The following is a 14,287-nucleotide window of genomic DNA, read 5'->3' on the forward strand; positions in this document are numbered from 1 at the left end:
TAGACATCGAGGTGGAAGGAAAGCCCAGTGCAACCCTCCACTCGACAGAGCCCCGGCTCAGAGAGCTAGGCGCGAGGGCGAAGCCGGGCGCGGGCGCCGCGGTCAAGTTCGGATTGCCCCCTTCGGTTGGTCCGCGCAGATCTCCGCACATTCCTCCGGATCTTCCCGGCGAGGAGGAAGAGCGAGCCCGGCCGCGTCTCCACGCGCTGAGCGCTCTCTCCCTGCACCCCGGGGAGGGGCGCCTCGCGTTACCCACTCGCACCCGGAGCCCCCCGCTTCGGGAGCTCGGGCGCCTCCTCGCTGTTCTCCTTTCCCTCCCCGCCACCGCCGCCGCTCGACCCCTCCCCTCCCGGGGCCCCGCGCCTCCCCTCCCCCACCCCGGCCCCCGGCCCGGGCTCTCCAGGACCAGCCTGCGCTCCTGGCGCCCTCATGTCTTCGCGGGACTCTCGGCGCCGGTTGACGTGGTGTCTCGTTCGGATTTCCAGGCCAGACCTCAGCTCCGGCGGCAGCATCAGCCCGGCCCGTCTCGTGCTCCCCGGCGCGGCGCCCCAAGAAGGCGCAGAGCGCGGCCGCCGCCGCTGAAGCGCCCGCCGCGCCCCGCGCCCGCGCGGCCCCGGCTGAGAGCGCGGCGCGCGCAGCCCTGTCACCCCCCAACCAAGGCAGCGGCGGCTGCTCGGACCTCGCCTTCTGGGGGTGCAGGGAGCCGGCGGGGGAGCTGTCGGCATCCCTCGCCCTTCTCACGGCGGCGGCGGCTGGAGCCTTGGCCGCCGCCTCCTGCGTGCCCTCCCTGCCGGGAACGGCCCCAGGATTGCGAACTCGTGCCCCTAACCTGCTGGGCGGGGCTCCGCGCTCCTGCCCTCGGCCCGGATGGGTCTCCTGGCTGGGACTCGGGGCTCCTGGAGTTAATGTCCAGCTGGGGGTCTGCGGAGACCGGATCCGAGGTGAGTAGGGGAGAGGGCCTGAGGGGAGGCGGGCGCGGCGGGCTGCGGGGCGCTGGAGACAGAGGGGGGCGCGGCTGGACCTCAGAACGGGCAGTGGGACTAGAAAGAGAAGAGACTAAGAGGGAACCGAGACACTGGGAAGACAGAGGAGAGAGAGAAGTTGAACTGGAGACAGGCTGGCCTTGCAGAGGGGCAGTTTGCCTTTCCACGTGGGCAAAGATCTCTGGGGTCCCTCATGCCTTCTAGACCCCGGAGTATTCGACAGGGACAGTTTCCCTCCCCGACTCGGCGGGGCGCTCTTCCGTCAAGTCCCGGGAAGGTACCGGGCTGGGATCGTCTTTGAACCCACCACTACCAAAGTTGGGTCCTCTGTGGAGGCGCTGCTGCATAGATATCATTACTGGGGTGTAACTTGTTTTGGTCTGTTCCGAGGGAAAGTGTAGGCCCCGGGAGGGGCTGCTGCTAAAGGTGCTGAGGACCTAAAAACAGAGCGCTCACCTCCTCTGGAGCCGTCTTGCAAATCTATATTCCTCGCCCTTTTCTGAACCCGGTTACTTGCATGAGCCCGCAATTCCAACTAACCATCCGCGTCGAGGTTAAGAGAGGGGCTTCCGGAATAGCCCAGGAGCTGGGTCTCCGTCTCCAACAGACTCTCGAGCCTCAAGGTCTCCCCTACGCCATCTAAGTGATGATTTGAATGACCGCTTTTCTCCTGCACTCTGTGCCACCTCCTCGGTTAACACTCTCCACCACTACCTTGCACAACCTCAGGGATGATTTCGCCGCTTTTTGGTTTCCAGCCCCTCTCGGGGCGGGAAATAACTTTCCGCGGACCTCCCCAGCCTTCTGGCGCCTCCCTGGTTTCGGCGGTGGCAAACCGGTCTGCAGAGCAGACGCGCGCGCTCCGGGGGAGCTGCCCAACCCCGTGCTCGCAAGATTTTTGCTCATTGGTGGGGGCAAACACAACTCTCCTGCGCGCTGCCGCGGATATGTTAGAGCGCACTCGACTCTTGCACAGTATTTTCGATGTTCACTTAAGTATTCCAAGGAAGAGATGCTGCTGCTAACCTCGCGCACGCACCTCTACCCGCAAAGCTCCAATGCGAGCTTCTGGGCTTCCGCCCCGCCGCGACCGGGTTTGCACTGAGTTTTGCCATATTTTCGCTTTGGCAAGGTTCAGGGACAGTAGCGCCTTTTCAACAAGTGTCAGGTGTCCGAGGAGCCCGCAGCGTCCCCAGCCCATTCTCGCAAGGGGTTCGGGTGCACTCTGGATCTGAAACACGGCCTCGGGCCCTTGATCCATTCCCAGACTGTCTTCAGGAAGCGTCGCTCATTCTTTTCCCTGCCGCGGTCTTGGGCCCAACTGAGTACCACCGTCAGTTCAGCACACAAGGAAAAGCTGAAAAAAGCAATACATCTTTCAGCAACTTCTGTCCGTATTCCAAAAGAAAGCCTCCGAGTTACAGCGCGCCCCCACCCACCCACTCCCGCCTCCCTTTTTCTCCTCCTGAGACCTGGATCTTGAGGGCAAACCTCCCAGCCTGCCAGACACGGGAAAGTGCGGGGGCACTGGCGGCGGGAGCGCTTACCCGCGGTGAGGCTGTCACCGAGACGCGGGGGAGGGAGGGGGAGTTCAAAAACCAGGTTGCCGAGAAACCAGCTTAAGTGAAGCAGGTAGAGAAAAATCCGGGAGAGAGGATGAAGAGCGGTAGGAGAGGATGAACAGCAGGGATGCTGGTCAGGACATCCAAAAGTTCCGAGGGGTAATTTGGATTCGGAGAGGATTGAGGGGTGGTGGAGAGCGTTCGTGCAGCGGTTCTATACTTAAAGTGGCAAGGCAGCCGCCCGGCCGCGTGGGCGCTTCGGGACTCCGGCGGTTTCTGGTGCCCCCTGGTGCTGGGAACTCAGAAGCGCCCGGCGGCGAGTCCCGCAGTCCGGCTCCCTGGGGCATCCGTCTTTTCCGCCCCAGGCCTGAGGATCACCAGGTGCCGGTGCCCGCGACCTCCCCTTTTGCTCTGCCGGACGCAGAGAGGGACCAGCCTGTGGGGTACCGGAACGTGTGCGGGGGCACCTAGCAGAGAAGGAGAGCTTGTTTATTACCGCATGTGGCAGCGCGTTGGGCAGTTGGCGCGCGTAACAGAGGCTGCTGGTTGCGGCAGAAACACGTCGGACAGATATGCTTTGAGAAAGAGATAAAGAGACCGACAGGGAAGCCGCTGGGTGTGTTGGGGGTGGGGATGTGGGGACCCCACAGGGATTTGGGAAAAACCTTCCGGTAGACCGCTGTGAACGCTCAGCCTCCAGACTCCCTCCGCCCGGCAAATACCGGGAACTACAAAGCGGCTCTGACTGCAGCCTGCGCGGGCGGTGCTCAGAGGGAAGAAGGCGCCCTTCTCGTCCGCCTGAGATGGGCGAGCTCTTTTCACCCGGCGGAGGGCGGGGGCGGGAGCCTCCTTTGGATGAGGCGGGGAGTTTTCTTCTATGTCCTCTTTTGCCAGCTTCGTCACACTTCTAATTGAGGATCTCCACGTCCAATTTAAAAAGCCCTCCTCCTGCCAAGCAGAAAAAAGAAAAAAAAAAAAAAAAGGAAAAACCCTCTTAATGCGGAAGGGAAACCTGGTGCCTCTGTCGCTTCCTGCCGGCGGGCACCGCGATTTGGGACGGCGCATTAACCGCGCGCCTCCCTGCCCCTCCGGGCAGCCAGACAGTTCGCACGCGCCCGGGATCGGGCACCCGGGCCGAGGGGACGGGAGGCCTCGCGTTCCCGCGTCGTCTCTGCTCGAGCGCCTCGCAGGGCTTGTTTTGCACGGCCTGGGTGAGGTGTTGCCTGGGAGCCCCAGCGCCTCAACCCAGAGCCTTTTCTTTTCCCCGGGTTTGTAAACCAACCAGGGAGGCATGGAGCGCCGGGAGCCACAGGGTTTAGGAGTTCGTGGTCCCTACATACTCCCCGAGCCCAACAGCTGCGTAGCGAACAAACAGACGCCCAAGGGATGGAAACTGCATTGGTCTCCACAGCGGTGGGAGGTGGCGGTCGAATTAAACGCTTCCCGGGGTGGCCTGCACCGGAACCCGGCGGGCGTTCTGGGTAGAGATGGGGGTGGGGGCGTTTGCTGGAAGGGAGGCGGGAGCTCCTGGCGACTGATGGAGAGGAATGGGGTCGAGGTTTTTACTTTTATCTGGGAACTGCCTTACTCTCTTCCACTGAAAAAGTTCAAGGAGCTTTTCCTAAGAATCTCTTTTACTTGGAGGAACGGGGAGAATCAACTGCATGAATCTCGTGATTTCCACTTTAGAATGCCCTTGGAAATTAGAACGCTGGCACTGGGGACTCACCTCAAGGTGCCCGGGTCTCCCCTCCCCACCTCCTTATTGCGTGAAGTTGGGCCCTGAGTTGAGGGTACCCTTTTTCTCACCCGCCCTCAACTGCGTGACCCTCCTTTCTAGGGGTGCGAGGATTGAGAAGCCAAACGGAGCCCCCTAAGAGGAGCTGAGCCCCCACCGTGCGCCCTTTCCCGGTCTAGACCTTCTGGTGCCCGCGCTCCTGCGTAGCATCCCCGACAGGGTACGATCGTCCAGGAGTGACTGTGACCCAGCTTGGGGAGCTCGAACCCCTCTGCGAGGGGAAAGGATTTAAGGCCAAAATCTTGCAAAAATGCAAAAATTAAGAGGGTATTCGAGTACACCACGAACATTTTCAAGACTGAGGCAATCCCTCCCTAACTGTAACGCTAAAGCATTTATTGAACGTAGTTAGGCCTTTTCATATGTTAATATTCATAACCTTAAGAAGTGGAAGTAGTATTTTAAACCGAGTTGAAACTTTGGAAAGTTCAGGAGCTTAACACAGATATTCCTGGACAGCCTCAAAGTCTTTAAGTCCCCACTGGCTTCTTGTTCCAACGACAAAACACTAATTGAAATGGCAGGAATGAAGCTTGGGCGGGGTTCGTGGTGCCACTGAGCCTGCCCCTGCCTAGCTGAGGACAGGATCAGGACCCCGGGAGGGCTGGTCTCTTGCTTGGGTTCAGGGCTCGTTCTCCGGGGCGGGGTCGGGGGTGGCGGGGTCCTGTGGGAGCTGCTGGACGGGGCGGGAGCACAGGGTGAGGGTTGCCCGGTCGCCCCCCAGAATGGGGATGGGGTTGCGCGCCAGTACTGCTGTCGTCGTATTGGGAAGCAGCCCTGCCCCGAAATCCTGGGATCCGATGGCGGAAGAAAAAGGCAGTTGTCAGTTGGAAGCCGGAGAGGCGCACCCCGGAGCGGGGATAGGCAGGGAGCTGGGAAGGAAAGAAGGGTGGGGGTGCCCGGGGAAGCGCCCGGCGCAGCGGTCCGGAAGAAGGGCGGTGCCAAGTCTGGAGGGGAGCCCCGGGGACCCGCGCGGGCCCCAGCATCCAGGCCTAATGTGCTCTCCCCGGTTCTGCGCCCCCGCCCGCCCGCCTGCACAGGTGCCGCCGCCGGACGGGACTCTAAGATGAAGTTATGGGATGTCGTGGCTGTCTGCCTGGTGCTGCTCCACACCGCGTCCGCCTTCCCGCTGCCCGCCGGTAAGAGGCCTCCCGAGGCGCCCGCCGAAGACCGCTCCCTCGGCCGCCGCCGCGCGCCCTTCGCGCTGAGCAGTGACTGTAAGAACCGTTCCCTCCCCGCAGGGGTCACCCCACCCGCCGCCCGCACGCACCCCCAAGTCAGCCACGACCGCAGAGTGGCCTCCCAGGGAAGAGCCGCGCAGGCGCCGAAGCCCCCTCCCGGTGTGCCGCAACCAACTGGTGCCCCAAGGCTGCAACACCTAGTCTGTATATGGCACGCGCTGGCTTTGCCCAACACAGAGAGTAACACACTTTTCTGCTGCTCATTTAGATTCCGATCAACAGCTGTTTTCCCCACCACTACCACCACCACAGGAAAACACACAGTTGTTTTCTTTTCTTTGCCTCCCCATCACACACACACACACACTCACACCCGTGTTTTGTTCCAAAACCCTCTATCTCTGTTTGGGTGTGCCTGGCTCTGCTGAATTCTGAGAACAATTGCCTTTCCATCCTAAACTGCCCTTGCAAGGGAAGAGGTTGAGGTTTCACAAAACCATGCCAGAGTCAGAGAAAACACAGAAAAGCCTTGATTTCCAGAACAAGCATCTGGGCAGTGTCAAGTCTGTTGAGGAAAGTTCCGGTTCTAGAAAGAAAGTGATAAATAGTGCTGGGCTGGGGCTAGGGGGAAAAAACAAAAAATTGTAGTTCACTACACACATGACAATGTTAACTCTTAAGATTAGATTATTCATATTAGAAAATAAATCTGTGATTTGCCTCTCAAAAATGTCTTAGCGGTTTATCAGGGCATGTCAACTATGATTTGATATAATTTACCCTCTGCTCTTGAGAAGTTTATCTATTGCGTAAAGCAGAATATGCTTCATCACAAGTTAGAGATTACTGGCGAGGAATAGAAAATTTGCACAACCCCAAACTAAAGCAACAGTAAACCATAGCCATAACCATGCTGGCTACTCCCCATTTCTGTTACCCTATTCTGCATTTGAAAATTATTGTGATCATAGGCACCACTGAAAGGGTTCCAAAGTCAGCTGTATGCTGGAGTCCCCCAAACCTGTGGCCTTGGGCTAAAAGTAGCCCAGGAAATGTGATGTGCTTATCTTATGCTTGATTACAATAAAAGCATCTTCTTCCTGAAGTCCCAAGAAAAAGTGCATTTTTCTAAGACAAATGAAGTCTTCAAGAGTGACTTAGGGTTAGAGAACACAGTTTGATCCCTTGAAATTGAAGTAACTGTTCCAAGAGTGTATGTCAGTTAGTTGTATAAACCTATTTTTAAAGGTTTTGGTTTCAGCCACAAATTTCTATCCTAGTGTATATAATGTTTCTCCAGTAGAGACTTAAAATGCGCTTTAGTGCCATAATCTTCAGAACAGTACCCATGAAGGCTAAATGGCTTTTCATTCATTCAAACAGCCTAGGTCAGAGGAACAGGAACCCAGTGAAAGGTAATAGTTTTCTCACCAAGGCACTCTGGAGGAAAAATGACTGTGCCTGATTATGAAGCTGATTAGTTCATGGAAATTTAATAAGCATATTAGTATCCTGTCTACCTAGGCTTATTTAATGCTGGCTCCTGCTTCTGGCTCTGCTTTTGGCTAATTTTGTCACCTCAGACAAATTACTTACTGCCAAACTCAATGAACAGTTTACAACTGTACAGTAAAGGAAGGCCTTGCCACTCCAAAATGCCAATGACTGAGATTTGGTCAACCCCAACCTTCACGCTCCACCCTAACCTTCCTTTGGGAAAAGACTCATAAGACCCCTGCTTACTAGACTCACCTAGTGAGCTCTAGTGACTACTGGTGCTGGGCCTCTCCCAGAGAGATTCTGATCTAATTGGCTTGGGGTGTGGCATGGGCAACTCGAGATTTAGGTGTTCCCCAGGTGAGCCTAACGTGCAGTCAGGTGAATCCCTGTGCCTTGATAATACCCTAAGAAAATCTGTGCCTCATGTAAGGTCCAGCCAGTCACAAAGCAAGCAAGGTAACGTTCATCTTATTGATTGGGGTGGGGGGAGTTGTGGGGGAAGGGAGGTTTTTTCCAAAACTGATACTAAGTCATCAGTAGTATCAGTAGTATCAATGGACACGATTCTGACTACTGTATTTACATTTGAACCAGCAGAGCACACCCGATTCTGTTTTATCTATGGGAAGACCCAATAGATCCTTGAAAGAGAAATGTTCCCAAAGAGAAAGTGAGCTGCATTCTAAGCCAAATTGACTTCTTTCCAGGTATGTTCAATTCGGTAGCAAGTTGTCAGTGCGGGGAAGGCAGGATAAAGACAATGTGCAGACTTGGAACACTCCACCAGTGTCAACATGCCCCTGTCACAGTGCTGACATTTATATCCTGCACTGTGCACCGTGCAGTTAAGGCTTATGCAGAAAACATTAAGTCACTCATCATTTGAAAATAGAAAGTGCCATAAATACTGATCCCTCTTCTTGGAATGCTTGGAACTTAGTGATTGAGCAAAGGCTCTTTCGTGCTACCTGAGTCAGTCATTCTGTGCTGTTCAAAGGGGGCTGGACTGCACCCTGTCTACTCATTCACCCTTGAGATCGCATGTATTCTGCTGGTTCTGATGTAAATGAAGCAGCCAGAATCTTGTTCCTACCATTATCACGTGTTGAACTAACCGAGTAGAATTCGTAACTGGCCCACTTGTCTGCACAGAGGTTGACGATAAAGTTCATGGGCTGTGGCTGCTTCTTGTAGCAGCTTCAAACTTGTCTAAACTTAAAGACTTGTGGTTTTCCTTTCGGGTCATCCAAGACTTTTCCGTTTCACCGTATTTGTTTGTATTTTATCATTGTGCTTTTTATCTGTGTCTTCACTAGCGTGTGATTAGAGCAGGCCTGAGGCATGTAAAAGGTGAAAATAGGTCTTGTGCACAGATGTCATAGCATTTTAGAGCTGAAAGGTAGCCCCTAAAATTCCCAGGCCTAAAGATGTAAAGCAGTTTATCCAAAGTGCCAGGGTTCCATGATGGCAGGAGGAAGATTGCTGAAGCCAGAACCCGAGTTTCTCTAAACCCCTGAATTGCAGAGCGTTCAGTCTTGCTACCGAGGAGAAAACACTTTATATGGGAGGATAGTTTTCAACTAATGAATAAAACTGTGTTGCACAGGGTTGCTTGAAGTTTTTAAAGGTTTGTTAATCATAGTCATATACCAGATCTCAGCTGTGCATGATAACTCTAAATGTGTTTCACAAAGCATAAAATGCACATGCTTTTTAAAACGTTGTGATCTAAAAGCACTTATTCATTCAACAAGTAATTAATGTGTGCCTGTGTGTGCCAGACACTGTCGTAGGGGCTAGGGAATCCTCAGTACACAGACAAAAGCCCCTGTCCTCACAAAATGTACTATGTAATAAAGGTACAGGGTGTGGGGCAATTTGGTGGCATTGTAAACTAAAACCTTGGTCAGAAAAGGTGGCCTTTTTGTGTGACCAGAAAACAACTAGAAACACTGAGCACTGCTAAATTATAATTGCAAGTAATCCACAATGCATTGTAATATCATGGGGTTCCATTCTACCGGTTTTGCAGCAAGTCACAAAATTTCCTAGAGAAACAATCTTGCAAATCAAGCCATCAAGTTCTCAGACTAGCCCACAAAACTCTATGTAACCTTGATCAATTTGAGATATGATTCACAATATTGTGAAGCTGGAGACTCTTCCCAGGTTGTCATTTCCCATAATCTGCAGAAGGGGGACACAGCGAGAAAGCATAGTTTCAACAAGCAAGAGCTCAAGTTCACATCAGTTCAGTCAGCCTGGCCACTCAACTGTTACTTAACAGCTCCCAAACCTCAGTTTCCTCATCTGTGACATAGGAACACTATTCATCCTGCCTCCCGGGGCTGCTGGGAACAGAGTTACATGAGGCAATGCTTTGTTAAGCCCATGCCCCATAAGCAACCATTGTACTTGCCACGCTGCTGCTCCCAACCCGCACCCGGTGAGTGCCTTTTCTCCCGTCCCAGGCTTTCAGTTCGGCCTCTGCCAAGACATTGCTCTAAATGGTGGAATTTCAAGCAGCTCAACAAAGTACAGAGAGGGGAAGAAATGCAGGCCTTGCGGGGAGGCTATTTTGGGCCCCACGGTCAGTCAGTCGGGTCAGTCAGTCGGGCCAGCCTTGCGTGGGATTCTGCCCCCGGGTCAGCTCCCCCTGGCTCTTCCCAGGTTTCACAGCTCCTTCCCTTCCCCATTTGCTGAGCCCACATAGTTCCTACGGAATTTTTCCCACCAGATTCCCATGGTCATGTTAGGGAGACCCTCGTCCCCTATGGGGAGAAGGGAGCCAGGACACCATAAGATCCTTACATGTAAGAGATCAAGGAAGCTGTGAGCTGGAGGCTCCCTGTCTTGAGATAGAGCATTTCTGTTTTAAGTGATCCCACCTGGATATTTAATTCAAGCTGCTTCACAAACCCAGCAGAAGACTGTTAGTGAATTTAGTAAACTTTCAGCTTGTTATCCAGCTAAGAAACCTTCTAATGCAACAAGGTAGTTAAATGTTAGGCTTTCAAATCTAATGTTGTGGGATATAGAGTTCAGAATAAATAAGCACTGTCCATCTATTTTTTTTATTATTATTTTAGGGACTATATGAACAGACAATACTGTAATAAGGTCCCTAAGTTGGAAGGGGGCTCTACCATTTGGGATGAGGTGCTTGGAATCAAGAAATCCCATGTCAGGCTTTTAGGAAACACTGATTCCTCACTCAAGATCTGAGACCAACATCTCATTCTGGCCTCAGTCTGAAGACCTATTTCAAACTGTTGCTGTTTAGAGAAATCTATTTCAGGCTTAATATGAATTAGCCAATCTTAGGACCTCAGGCTGATCCAACAGCCAAAGAATTATTCTCAGAAGATTCTCCTTTCACTGATAGAAAAATAAAAGCTCTCTAGCATTTTCCCTTCCAAATGTCCCTTTCTTCTTGGTTTACTTAGCACTTAATGGTCCATAGCCTCTTTATTCAATTAAAACATATTCTTTAATCACTTGAGCTCAATCAGGAAGCAAGTATTAAATATCTTTCATGCTCTAGGTGCTGTGTAGGCATCTAAAAGGCAAAATTGTGAACTTAAATAGCTTATGATCTAGTTGTAAACTATGGATAGGCAGATGGGTGGGTGGGTGGGTGGGTGGGCGGACTGTCAGTCCAACAGATAGCTATGTCTACCGAGGCGTGTGCATTAGCTGTGGTCATGGTAAGAATTCCTAGGGATGAAGTCACTAGGATTTGGAGATCATAGCAGGAAACAATTTGGGGGAGAGGGAGGATTTGAGCTAGCACTTAAAAGATGTGCATTAGGAAAGGAAGGAAAAGGAAAAAGGGCACATTCCAGACCAAGGAGAAGCATAGGCAAGTTTGTGATCACGATATGAGGAAGGGGCAGGTGGTGGATACAAGGAGGAGGCCAGACCAGTCGCCAAGTACTGAGAACAGGTGGCGGGAAGTGGTGTGAAATTTAGGCTATCTCTGTAGGTGATACCCAGATTATGAGATGCTGTAAAATCCAGGAAAAGAAGGTGCTTGCTCTGTTTCTGATGGCAGCGGGGTGCCACTGGGGTATCTCAAGCAGGGAGGTGGCAGCAAGTGGGATCTCACTGCTAAGCCTTCTTGCTGCAAAAATTATTCAAGCCCCAGGCTTCATGAGTCTATAGCATAGGCTGTGCCCTTATTTTTAAAAAGTGTCTAGGCGTGGGCATAATTGAATCAACCTGTTAATAAGTGAAAAGATACAAATAAAAATTTAAAGTTAGTATCATACAAATAAACTTATTTACAAAACAGAAATAGACTCACAGACTTAGAAAACAAACTTATGGTTACCAAAAGGGAAAGGTGGGAGGGGGTAAACTAGGAGTTTGGTACTGACAGATACACACTACTATATATAAAATAGATAACCAACAAGGACCTACTGTATAGCACAAAGAACTATATTCAATATCTTGTCATAACTTATATAATGAAAACCTGAAGAAGAGTAGATACATAAAGAATATAAATATCAACTATACTTCAATTAAAAATAAATAAAATAAAAACAAAAAATAAAGTTAGTATCACTACATCTCTGCTTTTCACGGAGTAACCCAATTTTTAACAAATAGGGTTTTTTAATTTATTGAGTATAGTTGATTTATCATGTTGTATTAATTTCTGCTGTACAACAAAGTGATTCAATTATACACACATATATGTATTCTTTTTTTATATTCTTTGCCCTTATGGTTTATCACAGGATATTTAATATAATTCCCTGTACTGTAGAGTGAACTCCAGGAGTTGGTGATGGACAGGGAGACCTGGCGTGCTGCAGTTCATGGGGTCGTAAAGAGTCAGACATGACTGAGCAACTGAACTGAACTGAACTATGGAGTAGGACTTTGTTGTTTATCCATTCTATGTATAATAGTTTGCATCTGCTAACTCCACATTCCTAGCCCATCTTCCCCCAACACCCCGCCCCCTTGGTAACTACAAGTCTGTTCTCTACATCTGCGAATCTGTTTCTGTTTCATGGATACGTTCATTTGTGTCATATTTTAGATTCCACATAAGTGATATCATAGTTGTTAGTCTTGCTCTTTCTGACTTACTTCACTTAGTATGATTATCTCTAGGTCTAGCCATGTTGCTGCAAACGGCATTATTCCATTCTTTTTATGGCTGAGTAGTATTCCTCTGTGCGTGTGTGTGTGTGTGTGTGTGTGTGTGCATGCGTGTGCACACCATGTCTTCTTTATCCATTCATCTGTCGATGGACATTTAGGCTGTTTCCATTTCTTGGCTATTGTGAATAGTGCTGCTATGAAAATAGGGATGCGTGTATCTTTTTGAATTACAGTTTTGTTGCTGGATCATACAGCAACTCAATTGTTAGTTTTTTGAGGAAACTCCATATTGTTTTCCACAGTGGCTGTACCAATTTACATTCCTTTACCAGCTGTGTAGGAGGGTTCTCTTTTCTCCACACCCTCTCCAGCATTTGGTATTTTTAAATAGATTTCATGTATTGTCCTAAAATCGAGTAAGTTTGAGCTCTACTGGGTAAGAAATGTTATGTATCCCTATTGTACAGATGAAGCAATGAGACCTAGAGATTTACTCAGGGTCACAAATTTAGTAAGTGATGAAGCCAGAATTCAAACCCCAAACTTCCAGTCCCCAAACTGGTAATTTTGGCTTAATACAGACTGCACTCTCATATTAGTAGATTAAGAAAACACAAATCTTGACTTGCTAAAAATACATTCACTATCTGAAAGATGTATTTCTAGGAAAATCAATTAGCCGAAGCAAGGAGTATTATATTTCCTCCAGGTCCTTTCTTTGATCTCTGTTTGGGCCAGAGTGGACCTAGGGTTATTTTATTCATGATACTTCAGAATCCAAATCAGGACATTTTAGGAAGAGAAACATGCATTTCTTCACACACTCCTAAACTATCGATGCTTTTTGCAATGAGGGAAGGCTCCCTAACTCTTTGGGACAAAGTGAGGTCTCTTCGAATACTTGAGGCCTTCGGGGGGTGCTTGTTCTCAGATGGCTTCTGTTCCGCCCAGGGAAGGGAGCGTCCACGTGGGAAGCCAAGGGCAACAGCCCGGCCCGCACAGCCACCTCTGTGGGAACAGGAGTGGGTTTGTCTAAGCAGATCTTAGGTCTCTACTGAGAATCAACTGGTTAACTCAGTAGAGATAAAACCCGCTTTTTAATGATTTTATAGGATAACTAAGTTGGAAAGTCTTGAAAGTCTTAAAACTTTTTTTCGTGTAAACCTACAAAATTATGTTGAAAAACTAGCACACACTCCTAAGGTAACATCTGTAATTTTCCAACAAGTTTAAATAGTTGTAGCAGAAGTAATTTCCAGCCCATTTGGCAGCTAGACATGTGCTTCAATATTTTTGGCAAAACTTGGGAGCTGCAAATTTAGCTTATTCAATTTGTGGGAAATTATCCAAATGTATCAGCTCAAATACATTGATTTTTTTCGTCAGAAAAGGTCCAACTTCATTTTCATTTCAAATACACATGTTAGTCTGCCTCTTTGGCAGCCACTACCTTTTGGATCCTAACTGTAAGATGAATAGATGGATGGGTGGATGGACTGACAAGCAGAGCATGCTTTGCTATGACTGCCTGGCCAGAATGAAATATGGAACCACCCAGTTTGATATTTCTTGATTTATTCATATGGGACTTTTCCTCAGTAAAATATTCATAGTAAACTGAACACCCACGGGTCTTTTTCACCAAGATGGACTTCTTGTTAGCATTTTGCTTCATTTTTTTTTTCTAAACCATTTGAGTATTACTTTCAAATCTAACAATAGTTTAGTGTGAACCTTCTAGGAGCAAGGACATTACCTTATGTAACCACAGTTCAGTTATCAGTCTCAGGAAACTTAACATTTGTACAATACTGTTATCCAATAGATAGTCCATAATCACATCTCCTCAATTGGCAAGAATGTCCTTCATAGTTTTTCTCCTTAATCAGGGGTCACAAATTGCATTTGACTGTTGTGTCTGTTTATTCTCCTTTAATCTGGAATTAGCTCCCAACCCTTTTTTCCCCCTACAACATTTTGAGAAGTCTAGGCTGTCTTGCCTGCGGTTCTGCAGACTGCTGCTCGGGTTGCATTTGTGGGATTGTTGGCACTTGATTAGATTCAGGTTCACATCTTTGGAACACTGTGTTCATGATGACGTGTCTTCACATCGTGAGTCACCAGCACCAGTTTAGCCCAAGG

The 14,287-nt window shown here is 49.7% G+C and overlaps 1 protein-coding gene across 8 annotated transcripts in view; it reads left to right on the forward strand.

Moving 5' to 3' along the window:
- Positions 1 to 463: 463 nt before the first annotated feature.
- The window catches only part of GDNF (glial cell derived neurotrophic factor), a 28,440-nt gene continuing 14,616 nt past the window's right edge, over positions 464 to 14,287 (forward strand). The window contains exons 1-3 of one of the 8 annotated variants that reach the window (XM_055554615.1): positions 806 to 941; positions 4,386 to 4,503; positions 5,384 to 5,560. In XM_055554615.1, the coding sequence (XP_055410590.1) occupies positions 5,410 to 5,560 (151 nt within the window). In that variant the 5' untranslated portion in view covers positions 806 to 941; positions 4,386 to 4,503; positions 5,384 to 5,409. The other 7 variants (XM_055554624.1, XM_055554621.1, XM_055554618.1 and 4 more) reach the window with 7 other exon arrangements.

The sequence above is a fragment of the Bubalus kerabau genome, chromosome 18, assembly GCF_029407905.1.
Source record: "Bubalus kerabau isolate K-KA32 ecotype Philippines breed swamp buffalo chromosome 18, PCC_UOA_SB_1v2, whole genome shotgun sequence".
NCBI lineage: Eukaryota > Metazoa > Chordata > Mammalia > Artiodactyla > Bovidae > Bubalus > Bubalus kerabau.